Source organism: Chiloscyllium plagiosum, unplaced genomic scaffold (genome assembly GCF_037043375.1).
Source record: "Chiloscyllium plagiosum isolate Xiang-an unplaced genomic scaffold, Cpla_swu_hap1 HiC_scaffold_6, whole genome shotgun sequence".
Lineage (NCBI taxonomy): Eukaryota > Metazoa > Chordata > Chondrichthyes > Orectolobiformes > Hemiscylliidae > Chiloscyllium > Chiloscyllium plagiosum.
The window spans coordinates 114,279,175-114,299,404 of record NW_028270144.1 but is presented as its reverse complement, the minus strand read 5'-3'; the positions used below and the strand labels follow the sequence as shown (position 1 = coordinate 114,299,404).

The window sequence follows — 20,230 nt, the reverse complement described above, 5'->3', positions numbered from 1 at the left end:
CGCTGTTATTCATAGAAAATTTTCAAAGTTGAATTACATTGTATTAACAAGGGAAGACTATGGAGTTCAAAAACTTACTGTTGACAGGTCTGTTAGACTTGGCCTTGTTGGTGCTTTGGTGTAATTAAGGTGGCTCAAGATTATCAAATTGTTCTATATGGATGCAAGGTTGTAACTTGAAGATTTGTCAAACAACACAATTGACAATTTGCACTGGGCAACATATTGATCCTACTCAACTAGCCGATGCTGCAAGCTTCAGAACACTGAGCACTATTCGATGTCATTCTGCTATTGGGCAACATTTATTAAATATCAGGACTCTGCCAAGAATTACACTGAAAACCAGTTCAAGTTCAAAGTTCACATTGTACTGCATTTGCATATTAGAAGGACTCTTTTATGTAACCGGAATGAATTTTTACATATATTGCAGCTTTTACATGGGGAGAAAGAAAAGGGTCATGGATATGGTCAATCTCTACCAAATTCCCAGAACTACTCTGACAAATCAGAGTCTACTGACTGGTCTGAGAACCAAGATTGAGAGTTAATTGCATTTGCTACATCTACAGAATAATGATAACCCAACCAATAAGCACCAACCAATCCCAACCAATCATGCTATATAAAAATATTTGTCCTTTTCTCAAGTCCATTTAGTTATAGAGTCATAGAGATGTACAGCATGGAAACAGACCTTTCGGTTTTCTTGTATTTAGAAGTGCAAAGATTAAATGTTTTGACTTGGTGCCTTCTTTTAACAATATTTAGTTACCAGGTTCTGTATGTGGCTTTATGAAGTAAAAGCTGAAGTTATGGTTACAAAGGGGTCAGAGTACCAGATGTTCCAGGGCATCCCTTTCAGATACAAAATTATGGTTTGTACTCAGGAGGAAGGCAAGCCAATTGGTTCAAGGAGTGTTATCTGAACATCATATTGTCATGAAAAGCAAGGAATATTTCCCCCACTGGTCAAGTGTAGTTAACATTGATTTAAGATTGTTAGTTGCACTGGCACAACTGTTACAAAGTTACCTTCATAATGGATTAAAGCAAACATATTACTAAGATTTTCACATTTGCCAAAGGTTAGCATTTTGACAGAAGATGAATTAGTTAGGAGTAAAGCACTTAAAGCAGTAAGCATTTGCACAAGGACATTGCTAGTTAGAGGTGATTTCTGCTCAGTTAAGGGTTGCCAGAAGTGGCTAACGAAATTGTCATAGGCTGGGGTTTGCCATAAGAAATCCAGATTAGTATTAGAACTTAGTACTGGCATTTAAGATAATTCCCTTTCAAGAAATTGAAAAATATTTATTAGGAAACCATTTTAGAAGCCTTAACAGTTAATGGGAAACTGAAATTGGAAGTCTTCAATATGTGAAGAGACTTCTATGCAGACTAAAGTCACATTTAAGATAAAATATCAAAGGACATGGTGGGTCAAAAGACCAGGGTCAAGGAACCAAGTCTTGGGATCCATGGATACAGGGAAATTTGGCTATCTGGATACAGAATTGGCTGGCCCACAGAAGACAGAGGGTGGTAGTAAATGGAAAGTATTCAAGCTGGAGCTCGGTGACCATTGGTATTCTGCAGGGATCGGTTATAGGACTTCTGCTCTTTGTGATTTTTTTATAAATGATTTGAATGAGGAAATAAAAGGGTGGGTGTGTAGGTTTGCCACTGACACAAAGATTGGTGGATAATGTGGAGGACTGTTGTAGGTTGCAAAGGGACATTGACAGGATTCAGAACTGGGCTGATAAGTGACAGATGGATTTCAACCTGGAAAAGTGTGGCGTGATTCACTTTGGAAGGTTGAATTTGAATGCAGAACAGAGTTAGAGGCAGGATTCTTGGCAGTATGGAGGAACAGAGGGATCTTTGGGTCCATGTCCATAGATCCCTCAAAGTTGCCACCCAAGTTGTGAGGGTTATTAAGAAGGCGGATGGTATATTGGCTTTCATTAGCAGGGGATTAGGTTTAGGAGGCCATGCGGTTATGCTGCAGCTCTACAGAGCCCTGGTTAGACCATCCTTGGAATGTTGTTTTCAGTTCCGATCGCCTCATTATAGGAAGGCTATGGAAGCTTTAGAGAGAGTGCAGAGGAGACTAACCAGGATGCTGCCTGGACTGGAGGGCATGTCTTATCAAGAAAGGTTGAGAGAGCCAAGGCTTTTCTCATTGGAGCGAAGGAGGTCCAGAGGAGACTTGACAGAGGTGGACAAAGTGATGAGAGGCAGAGATGGAGTGAATAGTCAGTCTTGCGATAGCAATTTCTGCCCTGGGAACAAGGGGGCATAATTTTAAGGTGATTGGAGGAAGGTTGAGGGGAGATATCAGAGGTCATTTCTTTACAGTGGTGGGTGTGTGCAATGTACTGCCAGCAGTGGTAGTAGAGTCAGATATATTAGAGATGCTTAATTGTCCCTTCAATAGACAATTGATGATAGTAAAATGAAAGATACGTAGGTTAGTTTGATCTTAGAGTAGGATAAAAGGTTGGCACAATATCAAGGGCTGAAAGGCATGTACTGTGCTGTACTGTTCTATGTGAAAGAAAGACCAACACACTAAACTTGAGTCGTGTTATGTCTTGATTAGTGCAGTGGTAAATATTAATTTTGGTTCAGTCAAACTTGTTGTTTTGGCTTTTAACTTAGTGATTGTCCATTTTGCCAAGCTGATTGTTCACTGGCAAGAGTTTTGTTACTCTGGAATTTCACATTTAATCCCAACAGGTCGACCAGAGAAACTCTTGCAGAATTAGCAAAGGGCTAACTAGTGGAATATAGTGGGAGATGCTTCATCCCTCACACTGATAAAAATAGTATGACTTTTATGCTGAAACAGTACAAAACATTGGTAAGAGATTGTGTGCAGTTCGGGATTCCACATTACAAGATGTGACAGCACTGGAGACGATGCAGAAGAGACTTGAGGACTTTGCTTGGACTGGAGACTTTCAGTTATGAGGAGAAATTGTGTAGATTGGAGTGGTTTTCCTTAGAGCAGAGGAAATTGAGAAGGGACATGATTGAGATGCATGAAATTATGAGTATTGGTAGGGTAGACAGGAAGAAACCTTACCCCTTGATGGAGGGATCAATAACCAGGGGCATAGATTTAAGGCAAGTGGCAAAATACTTACAGAAGATGAGGAAAACCTTTTCACCAAGGGGGTGGTGGGAATCTGGAACTCACTGCCTTTGATGGTAGTAAAAGCAGAAAACCTTATAACAGTTAAGTAGTATTTAGATGTGCACTTGTGATACTAGGGCCTATAAGGCGATGGGATAAATGCTGAAGAAAGAGATTAGAATAGTTATGTGGTTGTTTTTATTAAGCAGGGACATTATGGACCAATGGGCCTTTTTCTGTGCTGTAGATCTCCATGACTGTGACTTGGCAACACCCAGACTCAAGAGGACATCTGAAAACATGGAAATTATTGATTTACATCAATGGCCAGTGTCATTATGGAACACTCGTTCAGGACAGTGAAGGAAAGGGAACATTTGATTTTCACATTTTATGAAGTGAGCCCAAAGTGATTTAAACTCATTTCACACTATTTTACATCAGTTAAAAGCGACTTCTACATTCCATGTAATATCCAAGACTAACCTGAGGCAGACCGATAGCAAGGAAACCAGACCTAGCAAAACTGCAATCAGGGAATACTTGCATACACAGAGATGAGCTCAAGTTTGTATACTTCAACGCAAGGAGTATCAGAAATAAGGTGGGTGAACTTAAGGCGTGGATCGGTACTTGGGACTACGATGTTGAGGCCATCACGGAAACGTGGATAGAAGAGGGACAGGAATGGTTGTTGGAGGTTCCTGGTTACACATGTTTCAGTAAGATTAGGGAGGGTGGTAAAAAAGGAGGGGGGGGGGGTGGTGTTGCTAATTAGAAATGGTATAATGGCTGCAGAAAGGCAGTTCAAGGAGGATCTGCCTTTGGAGGTAGTATGGGCTGAAGTCAGAAATAGGAAAGGAGCAGTCACCTTGTTGGGTGTTTACTATAGGCCCCCCAATAGCAGCAGAGATATGGAGAAACAGATTGGGAAACAGATTTTGGAAAGGTGCAGAAGCCACAGGGTAGTAGTCATGGGTGATTTCAACTTCCCAAATATTGATTGGAAGCTCTTTAGATCAAGTAGATTGGACGGGGCGGTGTTTGTGCAGTGTGTCCAGGAAGCTTTTCTAACTCAGTATGTAGATTGTCCGACCAGAGGGGAGGCCATATTGGATTTGGTACTTGGTAACGAACCGGGACAAGTGATGGGTTTGTTAGTGGGTGAGCATTTTGGTGATGGTGACCACAATTCTGAGACTTTCACCTTGGTTATGGAGAGAGATAGGTGCGTGCAACAGGGCAGGTTTTACAATTGGGGAAGGGTAAATACGATGCTGGACAGGAGCATAAATTGGGAGCATAGGCTGTCAGGGAAGGATGTCGTTGAAATGTGGAACTTTTTCAAGTAACAGATACGACGTGTCCTTGATATGTATGTACCTGTCAGGCAGGAAAGAAATGGTCGTGTGAGGGAACCTTGGTTGACGAGGGAGGTTGAATGTCTTGTAAGGAGGAAGAAGGAGGCTTATATAAGGTTGAGGAAACAAGGTTCAGACAGAGTGTTGGAGGGATACAGGATAGCCAGGAGGGAGCTGAAGAAAGGGATTAGGAGAGCTAAGAGAGGGCATGAAAAATCTTTGGCAGGTAGGATCGAGGATAACCCCAAGTCCTTTTATGCATATGTGAGAAACAGGAGAATGACGAGAACGAGGGTAGGTCCGATCAAGGACAGTAGTGGGAGACTGTGTATTGAGTCGGAAGAGATAGGAGAGGTCTTGAATGAGTACTTTTCTTCAGTATTTACAAATGAGAGGGACCGTATTGTTGAAGAGGAGAGTATGAAACGGACTGGTAAGCTAGAGGAGATACTTGTTAGGAAGGAAGGTGTGTTAGGCATTTTGAAAAACTCGAGGATAGACAAGTCCCCCAGGGCTGACAGGATATATCCTAGGATGTTGTGGGAAGCAAGAGAGGAAATTGCAGAACCGTTGACAATGATCTTTTCGTCTTCACTGTCAATGGGGGTGGTGCCAGGGGACTGGAGAGTGGCGGATGTTGTGCCCCTGTTCAAAAACAAAGGGAACAGGGATAACCCCAGGAATTAGAGGCCAGTTAGTCTTACTTCGGTGGTAGTAAAAAGTAATGGAAAGGGTACTGAGGGATAGGATTTATGTGTATCTGGAAAGGCACTGCTTGATTAGGGACAGCCTGCATGGATTTGTGAGGGGTAGGTCTTGCCTTACAAGTCTTATTGAATTCTTTGAGGAGGTGACGAAGCATGTGGATGAAGGTAGAGCAGTGGATGTAGTGTACATGGATTTTAGTAAGGCATTTGATAAGGTTCCCCATGGTAGGCTTATGCGGAAAGTCAGGAGGTATGGGATAGTGGGAAGTTTGGCCAGTTGGATAAAGAACTGGCTAACCGGTTGAAGTCAGAGTGGTGGTAGATGGTAAATATTCAGCCTGGAGCCCAGTTACAAGTAGAGTTCCGCAGGGATCAGTTCTGGGTCCTCTGCTGTTTGTAATTTTTATTAATGACTTGGAAGAGGGAGTCGAAGGGTGGGTCAGTAAATTTGAGGACGATACAAAGATTGGTGGAGTTGTAGATAGTGAGGAGGACTGTTGTCGGCTGCAAAGGGACTTAGATATGATGCAGATCTGGGCTGAGGAGTGGCAGATGGAGTTCAACCCTGTCAAGTGTGAGGTTGTCCATTTTGAAAGGATAAATAAGAATGCGGAATACAGGGTTAACGGTAGGGTTCTTAGTAAGGTGGAGGAGCAGAGGGATCTTGGGGACTGTGTTCATAGATCTTTGAAAGTTGCCACTCAGGTGGATAGAGCTTGTAAGAAGGCCTATGGTGTATTAGCGTTCATTAGCAGAGGGACTGAATTCAAGAGTCGTGAGGTGATGTTGCAGCTGTACAGGACCTTGGTAAGGTCACATTTGGAGTACTGTGTGCAGTTCTGGTGGCCTCATTTTAGGAAAGATGTGGAAGCTTTGGAGAGGGTGCAGAGGAGATTTACCAGGATGTTGTCTGGAATGGAGAATAGGTCGTACGAGGATAGGTTGAGAGTGCTAGGCCTTTTCTCATTGGAATGGCGAAGGATGAGGGGTGACTTGATAGAGGTTTATAAGATGATCAGGGAATAGATAGAGTAGACAGTCAGAGACTTTTTCTCCAGGTACAACAGAGTGTTACAAGGGGATATAAATTTAAGGTGAAGGTTGGAAGGTATAGGGGGAATGTCAGGGGTAGGTTCTTTACCCAGAGTGTGGTGGGGGCATGGAATGCGCTGCCTGTGGGAGTGGCAGAGTCGGAATCATTGGTGACCTTTAAGCGGCAATTGGATAGGTACATGGATAGGTGCTTAAGCTAGGACAAATGTTCGGCACAACATCGTGGGCCGAAGGGCCTGTTCTATGCTGTACTGTTCTATGCAATCAATGGAAATCAAGGGGCAACTCTTTACTAGTTGGAATAATATCGGGCACAGGGAAGATGGTTGTGGCTGTTGGACGTCAATTATCTCATCTCCAAGATAACCCTGTAGGAATCCCTCAATGTAGTGTCCGAGGCTCAACCATCTTCAGCTATTTCAATAATTACCTTCCCTCCATCATAAAAATTGGTGGCATAGTAGATAGTGAAGATGATCACAAAGGAATCTTCATGAAATGCATTTGGTACAGCAAAAAAAAGGTAGGACTTAATTATAATTAGTGGTAGGGCTTTAGGTAGCATTACAGAACAGCAGGACCTAGGGGTTCAGGTACATGACTCTTGGAAGTTTTTGTCACATATAGACAGGCATTTAGCACACTTGCCTTCATTGCTCAATCCTTGGAGTGTAGGAGTTGGGAGGTCATAGGTTATGTTGAGGTTGTACAGGACATTGGTGAGGCCTCTTCTAGGATACTGTGTCCAGTTCTGGCCACCCAGTTGTAGGAAGGATATTATTAAGCTAAAAAGGATTCAGAGGAGATTTACCAGGATGTTGCTGAGTATGGAACATTTGAGTTATAAAGAAAGGCTGTATAGGCCAGGACTGTTTTCACTGGAGCACTGAGGTTGAGAAGTGACTTCGTAGAAGTTTATAAAATAAAATAATGAGGGGTATAGGTAGAATTAATAGTAGTTGTCTTTTCCCTAGGATGGGAGATTTCAAGACAAGGGGGCACATTTTTACGGTGAGAGGAGAGAGATTTAAAAAGGACGAGGGGCAATTTCTTTTAATACAGAGGGTGGTCTGTGTGTGGAATGAACATCTTAAGGAAGTGGTGGATATGGGTACAATTACAATGTCTAAAAGGAATTTGGATAAGAACATGAATAGATAAGGTTTGGAGGGATATGGGCCAGGACCAGGACCAGGCAAATGGGACTAGTTTAGTTTGGAATTATGTCCAGCAAGGACTGATTGGACCAAAGTCAGTTTTCGTGCTGTATGACTCTAAGGGCAGAAATGGGCATGTTTGCCTTGTAGGCCTTTTTATCACAAATGCACACCTAAAATACTTCTTAAATTTTATGAAGTTTTCTGCCTCTACCACCCTCAAAGGCAGCAAGTTCCAGATTCCCACAACCCTCACTGAAAAAAAGGGCTTTCTCTCATTTCATCTAAGTCTTCTGCCACTTGCCTTCAATCTTTGCCCCCGGCCATTGGTCACAAGTGCGGACATTCACCAATGATCAGACAATGCTTGGCACAATTTACAATTCCTCATATACTAAAGCAGTCCATGCTCCAATTCAGTATGACCTGGACAACATCCAGGCTTGGGCCAAGTAACGTTCGCACTACACTAATGCCAGGCAATGACCATCTACAATAAGAAATGATCGAATTAGCGCCCCTTGATATTCAATGGCATTACCATCACTGAATCTCCCATTATCTATCATTGGCCAGAAACTCAACTAGACTCACCATATAAATACAGTGGCAACAGGAACATGGTAGAGTTTGGGAATATTGCAGCAAGTAATTCATCTCCTGACTCCCCAAATTCTGTCCATCATTGACAGGGCACACATCAGGCATGTGATGAAACACTTCCCACTTGCCTAGATAGGTACAGCTCCAACAATACTCAAGAAACTAGAGACCATCCAGACAAAGCCGACCCCCACTCGATTGGCTCTACATCCACTCTCTCCGCTAACCATCAGCAAGATTAGTGTACACAATCTGCAAGATGCACTGCAGAAATTCACCAAAGATCCTTTGACAACACCTTCTCCACCCACAACTATTTCCATCCAGAAAGAAAAGGGCAGCAGATTCATGGGAAAACCATCACCTTCACGTTCCCGTCCAAAACACTCACCATCCTGACTTGGAAATATATTGCCATTTCTTCGGGGTCACCATCCTGGAATTCCCTCTAAGGGCATTATGGGTCTACCTATAGCACAAACTACAGCAGTTAAAACAGGTAGCTTACCAATACCAAGGCCAACTAGGGATGGGCAATAAATGCTGGTCATCCAGGGACACCCACGCCCCACAAGAGGATAAAAAAGTTGTAGGGAGCACTAAAGCAACAGTCAATCTCACCATGTTGTATAATGCAAACAGAAGGTCAGGTTCATTGGATGCTAATTTCAGGGTCTTTGTCAAAGAATTGAGTTTGTCTCAAAACCTTTCTAAAGAAACCAAATCAAAACTAGTTGATGAGCAAACTTGGTCACAGGTCTGGTATTGAATGTCTTCAACTTCAAGTGAAATGCAAAACTTTTCATTATGCAGTACACATCTGCAGAAACTGTTGAGAAAACTGGAGGCTTAGAACAATAGTTGGTGGAAGGCATCATCTGGGAGGTTAAAACAGACATCACAAGCAGTTGCTGAAGTTCTACAATGTAAGAATAGCGGCATGCCATTCCGCCACACAATGCATACAATCTCTGCTCAATACTGACTAAATTCTCTATTTATGGTAAAACATTATAAACTTATTTTGTTGTTAATTTAGTCCCAATTTCTAACAGCAAGCATTGCAAAGACATCAAATGGTATACTCCATAGTGAAATGCTGCAATATGCATTTTATTTGTTTACCTTAGATGCACTGAACACAGTACTGATTATATTCTGACATGCTTCCACTGCACCATCGCCATTAAATTCCAATGCAACAACAGGACCTGCAGAAAAGAAAATAAGAAAAGGTTCATACAAGCATAACTCAGGTGTGCGCAGTGCCCATTTCTCATGCATAAATTTCATTCCCAATGTTATTCTTTTATTCAATACTCCATAAATAAAATAATTTCTGTCAGGAATGCAACCATTCTCCCTTCCTCTCTAGCGCCAGCCATCAGAAAAATCTTCCCATTTTTAATGTTTTCCTGCCCAGTTTGCAAAATGTTAATTGTTAAACATTAAATACAACATAACAAAAAATTAGAATTTAGTTTCAAAAGATGGCAGAAAAATTTAATACTAAAGGAGTAATCAGTAGTACATTTCCTGCAAGAGCAGCACCCAAGCTCTTCCCTAAATATCCAGACCACACACATCAGTTTGTCCTCAACACATGGAAGAAAGTGGCAACGCAGGTTGATAGAGTTGTCAAGGCTGCATACTGCCTTCGAATGGGGTACTGAGATCAAGAGTTGGCAGGTCATATTACAGTTTTATAGGACTTTGGTTTGGCGACATTTGGAATACTGCATACAATTCTGGTCACCACATTACCAGAAGGATGTGGATGCTTTGGAGAGGGAGCAGAGGAGGTTAACCAGGACATTGCCAGGTATGGAGGACACTAGCCATGAAGAGAGGTTGAGTAGATTAGGATTATTTTCATGAGAAAGACAGAGGTTGAGGGGAGAACTGGTTGATGTCTACAAAACCAGGAGAAGTTTAGACAGGGTGGATAGCAAGCAGCTTTTCTCTCCCCCCCCCCCCCCCTCGCAAGAGTAGGGGACTTAATTACTAGGAGTCACGAGTTGAAGGTGAGATGGGAAACATTTAAGGAAAACATGCGTGGAAAGTTCTTTACGCAGACAGCGGTGGTACCTGGAACATGTTGCCAGTAGACGTAGGCACAATAGCATCATTTAAGATGTATCTAGACAGATACATGGGCAGGGAACAAAGGGATACAGATCCTTCGAAAATAGGTGACAGGTTTAGATAGAGGATCTGGTTTGGCGCAGGCTTGGAGGACCAAAGGGCCTGTTCCTGTGCTGCAATTTTCTTTGCTCTTATATCATTTTCCTCCTTTAAGAGACTCCTGAAAACTACCACATCTTTGACCAAGCTTTTGGCTACCCACCCCTCTGCAGCATCTCCTTATGTGGCTGGAGTTGTATCTTGTTTCACACTACTCATCACATGAAAAGTGCTCCATAAGTTTAAGTTTATAAAGTGCTGGACACTGAAGCATGTTGTCTTCAGCAACTTTGCAAACTCAAACAGCATTTGCCTTTCTACTACCCGATTTCAGTGAGATTACATAAAGCAATCTGATCCATCAATTTCTTATTAATGTTTCTACTAAAACCATCAAAAAACTACCTTAACAGTTACAATTGGAACACATTTTAAGAAAAAACTTTGAAACATTATAAACTGCAGCGGGATTAAAAGTGTGTCGTTTGGGGGCGGGGGCGCGGGGGGGGGGGGGAAAAGAGTGGGGGCTGTGGTGGTGGTGGCAGCAGAGGCGGAGTTGGGACAAACAAAGACAATGATTTCAGTCTTCCCAATATTTGAGATGGAAGTTAATGACCCATTAAGGAATGGTGGCAGTAAAACAATATACCAAGTATGTATTACACACAGCTTGGGGTGAAATTCTGAATTTATTGACACATTGATCATTAAAAACATTACATCTGACGGTCCAATAGACCATGAGACAGAATTGAGGCTAGTGCTGGAAGAGATGAGGTGGTGGTTGAAGATTACATAGATTTAGGAAATGGATTGATTAATATTGAATAAAATTCCTGTCCCCTTCCCAAACACATAACTTTACCTTGCTGAAGTAGTGGAATAAAATCTGCTGCTTTCTCCTTAAATACTCTGTTGGCATCATCTGGCCGCATTGAAATTTCTTTTGTTTGAACAAGAGCAAAATCCTTTGCAGCCATCTTTTGAAAAGTAAAAATCAAGATGTTAGATTTACTGTCAGAAGCACTCACTCAACACCAACTTAGAAGATAATACAAGCTTTATTTAAAACTATCTGAAAATGAAAGACTGCAATGCTAAGATACACCTGCTACAATATCCCATCATGGCACATCCAAAAGTTTCTTTAAAGGAGCTTAACTCTTATATAAACATTGACCCATTATTTCACTAACTACTTGCAATTACACGTAGTTAATATCTAGGTTACCTGAAAAAGGTGATGGAAGCAGTTTTAATCATTACATTCAAAAGAAAATAAGATAAATACTTGAAATGGAGAAATTTATGGGGCTATGGGAAAAATGCATTGAAGGGAATTAATCTTACAGCCCCCTAAAGAGATGCCACAGACATGATGTGCTGAATGACCTGGGTTATGATTATTATCAAAACTATAGAATTTTAAGAAAGTTAAAAATCTACCACATAATATGCTTGCTAGCAATCATTGTTTTCCAGGCAGATTGGAAACTTAATCCAACCATTTTATGATCAGAAACTGACTAATACTAACTGAAGAAAAAGGACTAAATAAATAGACATTGACCTTGCTTTAAATAAAGGATGTACATTAATGACATGAGAAAACATGCTGCTTGGAGATGTTCATGAGCTTGGGCATGAGAGTCTTGGTTCACAAATGTGTTCAGTATAGAGCATTTCAGTAATCAGACATGTATTCTAGTCATGCCTTGAAACTCTAGATGGGTTTCAACGTCATCAGCATCAAGAGTTAATTTTAAAACATCACAAAATTTCATTAGGTTAAAAACCAAAATAATTTAAGTGAAAATCTATGAAACAAAAAAAAAGTTGCCACACTTTTGTTTTTAAGAAAATGAGTTAAATATTTAACTTTGCAAGGGTTCAGTTAACTCAGCTGGCCAAATGGCTGGTTTGCAATGTAAAGTGACACCAATAGTGTAGTTTCAGTTCAAACACCGGATGAGGTTATCGTGAAGGATCCTCCTTCTCAACCTCTTCCCCTTGCCTGAGGCACACAACCTTCAGGTTTAATGATCTCTAATGAGAGACATCAACTTGTGATCCGATAGGACGATGCCAAGTTTAGTTTAACTTCGTTCAAACTGGTTGAACATTCCAATGGTGCATCAGACATAGATATCTATAAGTGTCAAAGGCTGAGAAGTCAATTTTTAGCTCACCTTACCAGCAATTTCCTTGAATGGAGCTAGCCTACTTACAACCTGTATTTGACCCCAAGTTAACTTCTGGTTTTAGATTCTCCATCTCAAAGACTGTCTACTTTTACCACAAACTTTTCCTTAACCCCATTTGCCATAACCCATATCAAGAATATGTGCATCTGTCCTTTTTTAAATCATTCTGAATGCAGGTCTCTATGCTGTTACTTTCAACATTTGATAACATACCATAGTTATTTAAGCATATGCTCTACTAACATGATCAGTTATTATCATCAGGATATTCACTGCAAATCTGAATGTGTGTTTAGTTAATGCCACATGGAATAGCCCAGGTTAGTAATCCAGTGACCCACGTTCAATTCCCACCACAGTGAATGCAGGAATTTAAATTCAATAAAATATATTTGGAATTTTTAAAAAAAGTCTGACGACCATTCTCGATAGTCATACTGTACTCTACTAATGCCCTTCCCTTTAGGGAACAGCCATCTTTACTTTTTCGGGCCTATATGTGACGCCAAACTCACAAATGTAGTTGACTACCGTTGGAAATGTCCGAAAAGCCACTTCCTTATATCCAAAGGCAACTAGGGATGGGGGATAACATTGCCCACATCCCATGAGTGAATTTAAAAAATGATTTAGTAATAGGATTGCAATCATTTACTTACTGTATTACACTGCAAATTCACATCATTTCTGGCGAGAGACAGGAATTGGTACCCCAGAGAATATCAGAGGAAAAACTAATATTACAACAGCTAACAAGACGCAGCTGTAACTCTTAATTACTTTAAATTTTGCGATGATCTGTTTTGCCAGCCTACTTCCTGGATATCAAGTTGCAAATGAGACAAAGCTCTCCAATTGAGCAATGGCAAAAACAAATCCACTTTATTCAGTGCCTGCTGAAAGCACCCTAGTTTGGCATCAACTCTATTCAATTCCTTGATGCCTAATGTTTGAAAATCTTACTGTTAATTTCCATATCTTGCATTGTGACCTATATATTAAAAAATCCCTAATTTTGACCATGCCAATCATATTAACACAAGTTGCTCTTTCCCCTATACATCTCTCAGGGAAAAAAAAATCATTCATCCAAGCTTAAGCATCCACTTTCTTCCATTCAAACATAAGCCCAGCTTTAAGGGTAAAGATTAAGATTCTGAGAAAGGAAATTATGGAAGCTTAATGTTATCTTCAATGATCTAATATTAAATGTACTGATAGCAAAACTCTTGGACTCTTGAGACAAAAGGTCACAGAGCTCAAGTCCCAATCCAGAGACTGGAGCCAATAAAATCTGGTCTGACACCCATTAAGAACCAAGGCAGCAGTGCTCTCAAAGACAGCAAATTGGAGTACTATCTGCCTTAAGGTATTTGTTTAAAAACAAAATCACTTAGCATAATATCAAAGATTTGGGGGATTATCCCAAGGGTGCTGGCCAATATTTATTCCTCAATCTATAACAAACAAAAATTGTCAGATTGATGGCTGTTGCTTTTCATGGCAATGTGCTGTGCATTAACCTGTTGGTGCATCTCTTACACTGCAAGTGACTTGTTGGGAGGTCATGAAAGGCAGTGAATGCAAGTTTAAACCCTTTTATGCCTATGTGGAAACCACTCAAGCTGACACATGCAGAGAAAAGGAAGTATATAAATACCAGATTTCTTTTCCTTCCCCTAATTGTTAGCTTGTAAACAATGTGATACCTTTCCACACAGCACTTTATGTTGGAGCTAAAACAAACGGGTTTTCAATAGTGTTAGATAGTAACTTATGGAAGGATTTTGTTGAAACATGTAAGGTGATGCATTTTGGGAGACTATCAAGGCAAGGGAGTACACGATGAATGATAGGATCAGTAGGACTTTGGTGTACATAGATCCTTGAAAGCAACAGGATCAGTGATATAGGATGGTTAAGATGGCATACAAATTAGCTGGCCTTTATTAGTTGAGACGAATATAAGAGTTAGGAATAGGTCATTTATGATGCAGTTGTAGTTCCCTACTGCTGAGCCCAGAGGCCTGGGTTCAAGTTCCACCTGGTCCACAGGTGCATAATACCATGTCTGAATAGGTTAATTAGAAACTTATGAAGCAGCTGTGTAAGACATTTGCTTAGGTCACAATTAGAGTACTGTGTGTAGTTCTGGTTGCCATACTACAGAAGGATGTGACTACATTGGAGAGGGTACAGAGAATATTTACTAGGGTATTACCCTAGTCTGGAGCATTTCAGCTACTAAGAGACCACATAAGCTATGGAGTTTTCCTTGGAGCAGAGAAGGCTGGTGGATTGTGGAGTTGGGGTAAGGGCTGATTGAGGTCTACAGAATCATGATGGGCTGAGATCAGGTTGGTAGCAATGAGTTTTCCCCTTAGAAGGATAAATTACCAGGGGCACAGATTTAAAAACGTAAAGTTTAGGAAGTTGAGAGATTTAAGGAAATACCTTGGATATCTGGAACTCACTGCCAAAACACTGCTAGATGTGGGAACCATCACAACATTTCAGTAGTATTTAGACAAACATTTGAAACACCATTAGTGTACAAGATTAGTCGTTGAATGCTGGAAAATGTGATCAGAATAGATAGATGTTTGATCGCTGGTTTGGAGACCGTGAACCGAAGGAACTCTTTCCATGCTGCAATACACTGACTATATTACACATGCCATTTCCTGTGATGATGTCATTTCCTATTCTTTTTCTTGGGGGGGGGGGGGTTGTGGTGTGGGAATGGATCCAAGTCAATGTGTTTGTTGATAGAATTCTGGTTGGAATACCATGCTTTGGAAAACATCAACAACACTGACTTGAATCCCATTCACCATCCCTGAGAAAAATAACAGGAAATGACATCACCACAGCAAATGACATCACCAACCCAAGGAAACCTAAACACAAAAAGTGGGTCATAGCACCAGTGCTTCATCGGAGGCTCACTGATGTTACCTAGTATGATGACAAAACATCTGAAACCAAACCTTCCAGCTCAACAAGCAAACCTACATCCAGAACCTCAACCTGAGCTACAAATCTTCTCAAAACTCACTATCTGACTCAGGTGACTAATTCTCACATACAGACTTTGACAATGAATGCCATTCACAATCCCAATCCTATTAACACAAATGTTACATAGAAGTTTTTCACTTGCCATCAGAAACAAGAACTCCAACCCAGCTTATCTACACTCCACACCCAAAAACTCAAGGAATCAAATCAATGGTTTCACTCATACCATCATGGTTTTTGTGGTCCATTTGGAGGTTCAAATAGAGATCTGACTAAAATGAAGTTGGATGACACCTTAAGGTATGCCTTCAAGAAATGAAGATTATATCAAGTTCACTGCACAGGAAATAATTCAACCAATCATACCGGTGTTGGTTCATTAAGCAATTCAATACTGACTGATTGCATGCTTTTCTCTAGTGTCCCATTATCCTGTGTAATCAATACTTGTAGCTTGAAAAATGTCTGCTCATTTCATTTATTTCGCTTTGTAAAATTCATCGAGCCTTCACATTTTAGCGAATGGGGCCAGTGCATGTCAAATTCAGAACATTGCCAATGCTTGCTCCCTGGAAGCATTTAGAAATATGACAGGCTCTTCAGAGACACTGCAGAATCACAAAGCAACTTTGAGCAACTCACAAACTGCAAGTTACACTAAACTACCAAGTGTAGCCATACAATTTTCCTCACCTCGTCAATTAACTTCCTGGCATTGGCTGTTGTGTAAACTCCAGCAAAAAACACGACCAAGCACAACTCTTCGCTGTTCTTCTGCCTGTGCCCCCGTGTGACTGGAACAATGCTCCTGTTCAACTCGGTGGAGATCCGAACTGATTTGAACTCTTCCAAATCAGGAAGAGGAACAAAATCCTGGGGTAGCGCATCTTCAGGCAACAAGGTCCAGTTGTTCTCATCTGCAACAGGGGTGAAGTCATGGATGTTGCTCCAGTTATTGTTGAAGATACTCAAACCTGCATCTTTGAACTGGTAGCCCAACTCGGGATAGTAATATTGGAAACAACCAAACTTCATGCCCGTGGATGATTCGATGATAGGTTGTGTGGCACAACATAGGAAGATGTCCATTTTTTTGCAATCACGAGTACGGAATTGCTGACAAGCAACAACACATTTGCAGTCTGTACAGTTACGGAAAAAGACACTGCCCTTGATAGGTCCCAGAAATATCCTGCAGTTGGTGCAGTCATCAATAGTGATTGTAGCAGAGTGGTCAAAAATGTAAATGTTGCAATTTTCGCATTCTTGGATGACAAATTGCTCACCGGCAACTTTACCAGGCAATCGTCCCACTGTCTGATCCTTTACCTGAACCAGCATATAGTCTTTAACATCAATCTATTGGAATAAAAAGCAAAACAAATTACTTCAAAATATAAAAATTTCTGATCCAGTATATTGAACACAAGTAAATCTTACTGAAAATGCATAATCATACACAGTGTAAATAACACTATATAACAATGCACCACATACAATTTTTCTGGCACAAAAACGACATTATACACTGCAAATCATTCTATCCTTCTTTTGTACACAATATGTTATACTCACATGAGTCGGAAATTTCAGTTGTGTTTTACTTTGCAGTACCTTGTAACTGCAAAGGATCAAGCAGACGGTGATGTGAAGGTGCACAGGAGTTTAAGAGATGCTCATTCTTTGCACATTGTAAAATGGTGCCATCCACACCATCTGTGGTTTATACACAGTTTGATCCTGATTTTGGGGGATTTTTCAAAGCTTCAAAGATCGACTGACATCTATAGTGTTCTGTGGTTGGAGTGAGGGCCATGCATATAGTTCAGATGGTTTATAAGTGCAAGTTCTACAATTTATCAGACATCACCATTCTGCTGTTTCTAAACACAATGAAAATTATAAATTTTGAATTCATAAGTCATTCAATAAGCATTGGATAAGTCCACAAATAGATTTGCTTGAAATATCAGTTTGGTTCTGTCGAGACAGAAGGCTGAATTTCAAATTACACAATTTAAAATCATTAAAGATAAAAAAAAAGTTACAATCCAGCTGACAGTGGTATACAGTAGCAGTGAATAGCACTGCTGCCTCACAGCACCAGGGATTCTGGTTCAATTCTGGCCTTGGGTGACCATCTATGTGGAGTTTGCACATTCTCCTCATGTCTGTGTGGATTGCCTCCCGGTTCTCTGGTTTTCTCCCACAGTCCAAAGATGTGTAGGTTAGGTAGATTGGCTATGTTAACCTTCCCCATAGTGTCCGGGAATGGGCAGGTTAAGTGGACTAGCCATGATAAATAAAAGGTTATGGGTATAGAGTGGGTGGGATGCTCTTTGGACAATTGGTGCAGACTTGATGGACTGAATGGCCTATTTCTGCACTGTAGGAATTCAATGATTGGCAGTAAGAAAATGCTGAATTGCCAGAGTGGTCATCTTTTCAAAGAGATATTAAACAAAGACACCAACTGCCCGTTCCAATGGCTGAAAAAAAAGTTTCACTGCACTGCTCAGAAAACAGCAAAGGATTGTTTTCCCCTAATTTATTATCTAAATTTATCCCTCGATGCTTTAGATAATACTCAAGTAAAAGATGATGCATCTGTGCAATTTCTTTCTTCATAGTTTAAACAATGCTGATGAATTAAGACTTACTCCAACACGAAGAATCACCATCCTGGCACCCCCTTCCTAACAGGGCAGTTGGTGTCCCTTTAGTTCAAGGGTTGCAGCAATGCAAAAAGGCAGTCACTACTGCCTTCCGCAAGGCAACTTGGAATGGGCAATAATTGCTGGTACTTGCCAGCGATGTCCACATGCTGTGAACAAACAACATATACAAAAAAACCTGCAGCGAAGAAAGTCAGTTTTACGGTTACAGCCATCTGTAGAAATGTTCTATACACAAAACAGCGGAAGGAAATGTAATATTACTGATGTTACTCCACTTAAAATATCCCTGATTTTAACCACTCTGCTATTGCTGACTGCCGCGATTGACCCAAAGCTAAACAATTCCTTCCTGAAACAGCCCTACTTCTCTTACTCACTTAACCTTTAAGCAACACCTCGAAATCTAGCTTGTTGACCATTTGGACATCTCACCTTTGTTTCTCTGCCTGTGGCTTGATATCATCTTTTCTTTTATAACACTCCTGTGAAGTTCCACAGAACATTTTATTATATTACAGGCACTTTATAAAAATAGATTAACGTTGAAAGCCTCATGCTTCACAAAACTCTGTTGAGGATCAATCAGGGGAATGAAAGCCCATTTCAAAGAGGGTGTGTGGCAGGAAAGTCAGCCTTCCTTTCTTCCTCTCGATGCCTTCAAGATCATGTTCTTCATTTCCAATTCTCAAATGAAAGTGGTTTTAGCACAGGTGTTGCTAAGTTAAGCACAGTGAGAACAATGCCAGATACCCACAAGTTCCAACATAAGCTTACCATAATGACATTTCGAACAAACAGTAGCTTGAACAGTAGCTTGAACATGGTATTGGTCAAACAACTTTTACTTTCAATTTATTTTTGTTAGCAGAGTTAGGTATCTGGAGTACCGCATTCAGTTCTGGGTGCTGCACCACAGGAAGTATTATCATTGGGAAGTGGTCATTACAGAAAGATACCAGGACAAAAAATTTTAAATTTAAGAACAGGTTGCACAGATTGAACTTGTATTCCACAGACTACAGAAAATTAAGGTGTGATCTAATTGAGGCATATGATTAAAGGACTTAATAGGATAGACAGAAATAATTTCCGCTGGGCAGACAGTATCAACTAGGGCTGGGTGGGGCATAGCTTTAAAACTAAGGTTTAGAACAATGCTCCTGTGATTTCAGGAAGCCGTTCTCCACAGGATAGTGGAAGCCTGAAACATGTTCGCTGTAAAGACTAATGAGTCTAGTCTTCAAATAATAGAGAAATATATAAATGTGCGTTAAGCAAGGGTAATAAAGGAATATAGAGCAAAGACAGGTAAATATTCTGTACAGTTAAAATAGAAAACAGTTGTGATAATCAAAAAGCAAAATTGTCTGTTCTGATGTGTAGGTAGAATTTATTTCATTCCCAATATTTTAGTTAGAATTAAGTTTTGTAGAACCAAAAAATACATGCTGTAAATAAAAGTTCAGAGGCACAAGAAAAGTCCCACTGTAAATGTCATCAAATGCAGGAAATTCAACAGTTAAAAAAAAAGTGTGAATTGGGTGTAAAGTTTAGGTTCTGTATACATGAGGGAGGGAAACGATTTTACCAGCTAGGACCGGAGCTTTTAGTGTGACAGTTTAACAGGAATCAGGAATTTGCAGTTAAAAACAATAGTATAGCTTGCTTTTGCTGAGATTTAGTATACAGAACAAAGTTGTAGTAACTACCACTGAACATCCCATAAGTAGTTAGGACTTGTGTTTTTATTTGCATGTGGATTTGTAAATGGAATAAGTTTAAATTCCTACTAAACCGCCATGCCAGCTCTGAAATGTAACTTCTACATAGGCTCTGATTTCTCCATATTTTAATTATTGAAAAGGATTTTTAAAAATTAGAAAATGAAAACACTTTTCAAGTTATGTTACCCATCAATCTTGACTTTCTTACCCTCTCTATTTTGCTTTCCATGCATGATGCTGCACTGAATTACATATTTTAATTTATATTCCCCAATTCAAACTCTGTCGGTCTCAATAGGGTTTCATTCACATGTTTGATGTGGTTACATTCAAGCCAGAAGCAAGATAGGAAAGTGTGTAATTTCTTTAAAACATTTGTGGAATCTATCG

The 20,230-nt window shown here is 40.3% G+C and overlaps 1 protein-coding gene across 2 annotated transcripts in view; it reads right to left on the bottom strand.

Moving 5' to 3' along the window:
- rp2 (RP2 activator of ARL3 GTPase) overlaps positions 1-20,230 on the bottom strand; it is a 41,317-nt gene that overhangs the window by 5,359 nt on the left and 15,728 nt on the right. Inside the window, exons 1-4 of one of the 2 annotated variants that reach the window (XM_043692314.2) lie at positions 17,014-17,269; positions 16,132-16,797; positions 11,079-11,193; positions 9,155-9,240 (exon numbers count right to left, since the gene is read on the bottom strand). In XM_043692314.2, the coding sequence (XP_043548249.1) occupies positions 9,155-9,240; positions 11,079-11,193; positions 16,132-16,779 (849 nt within the window). In that variant the 5' untranslated portion in view covers positions 16,780-16,797; positions 17,014-17,269. Of the gene's footprint in view, positions 1-9,154; positions 9,241-11,078; positions 11,194-16,131; positions 16,798-17,013; positions 17,270-20,230 lie in introns of those variants that run through there. The other variant, XM_043692313.2, reaches the window with a different exon arrangement.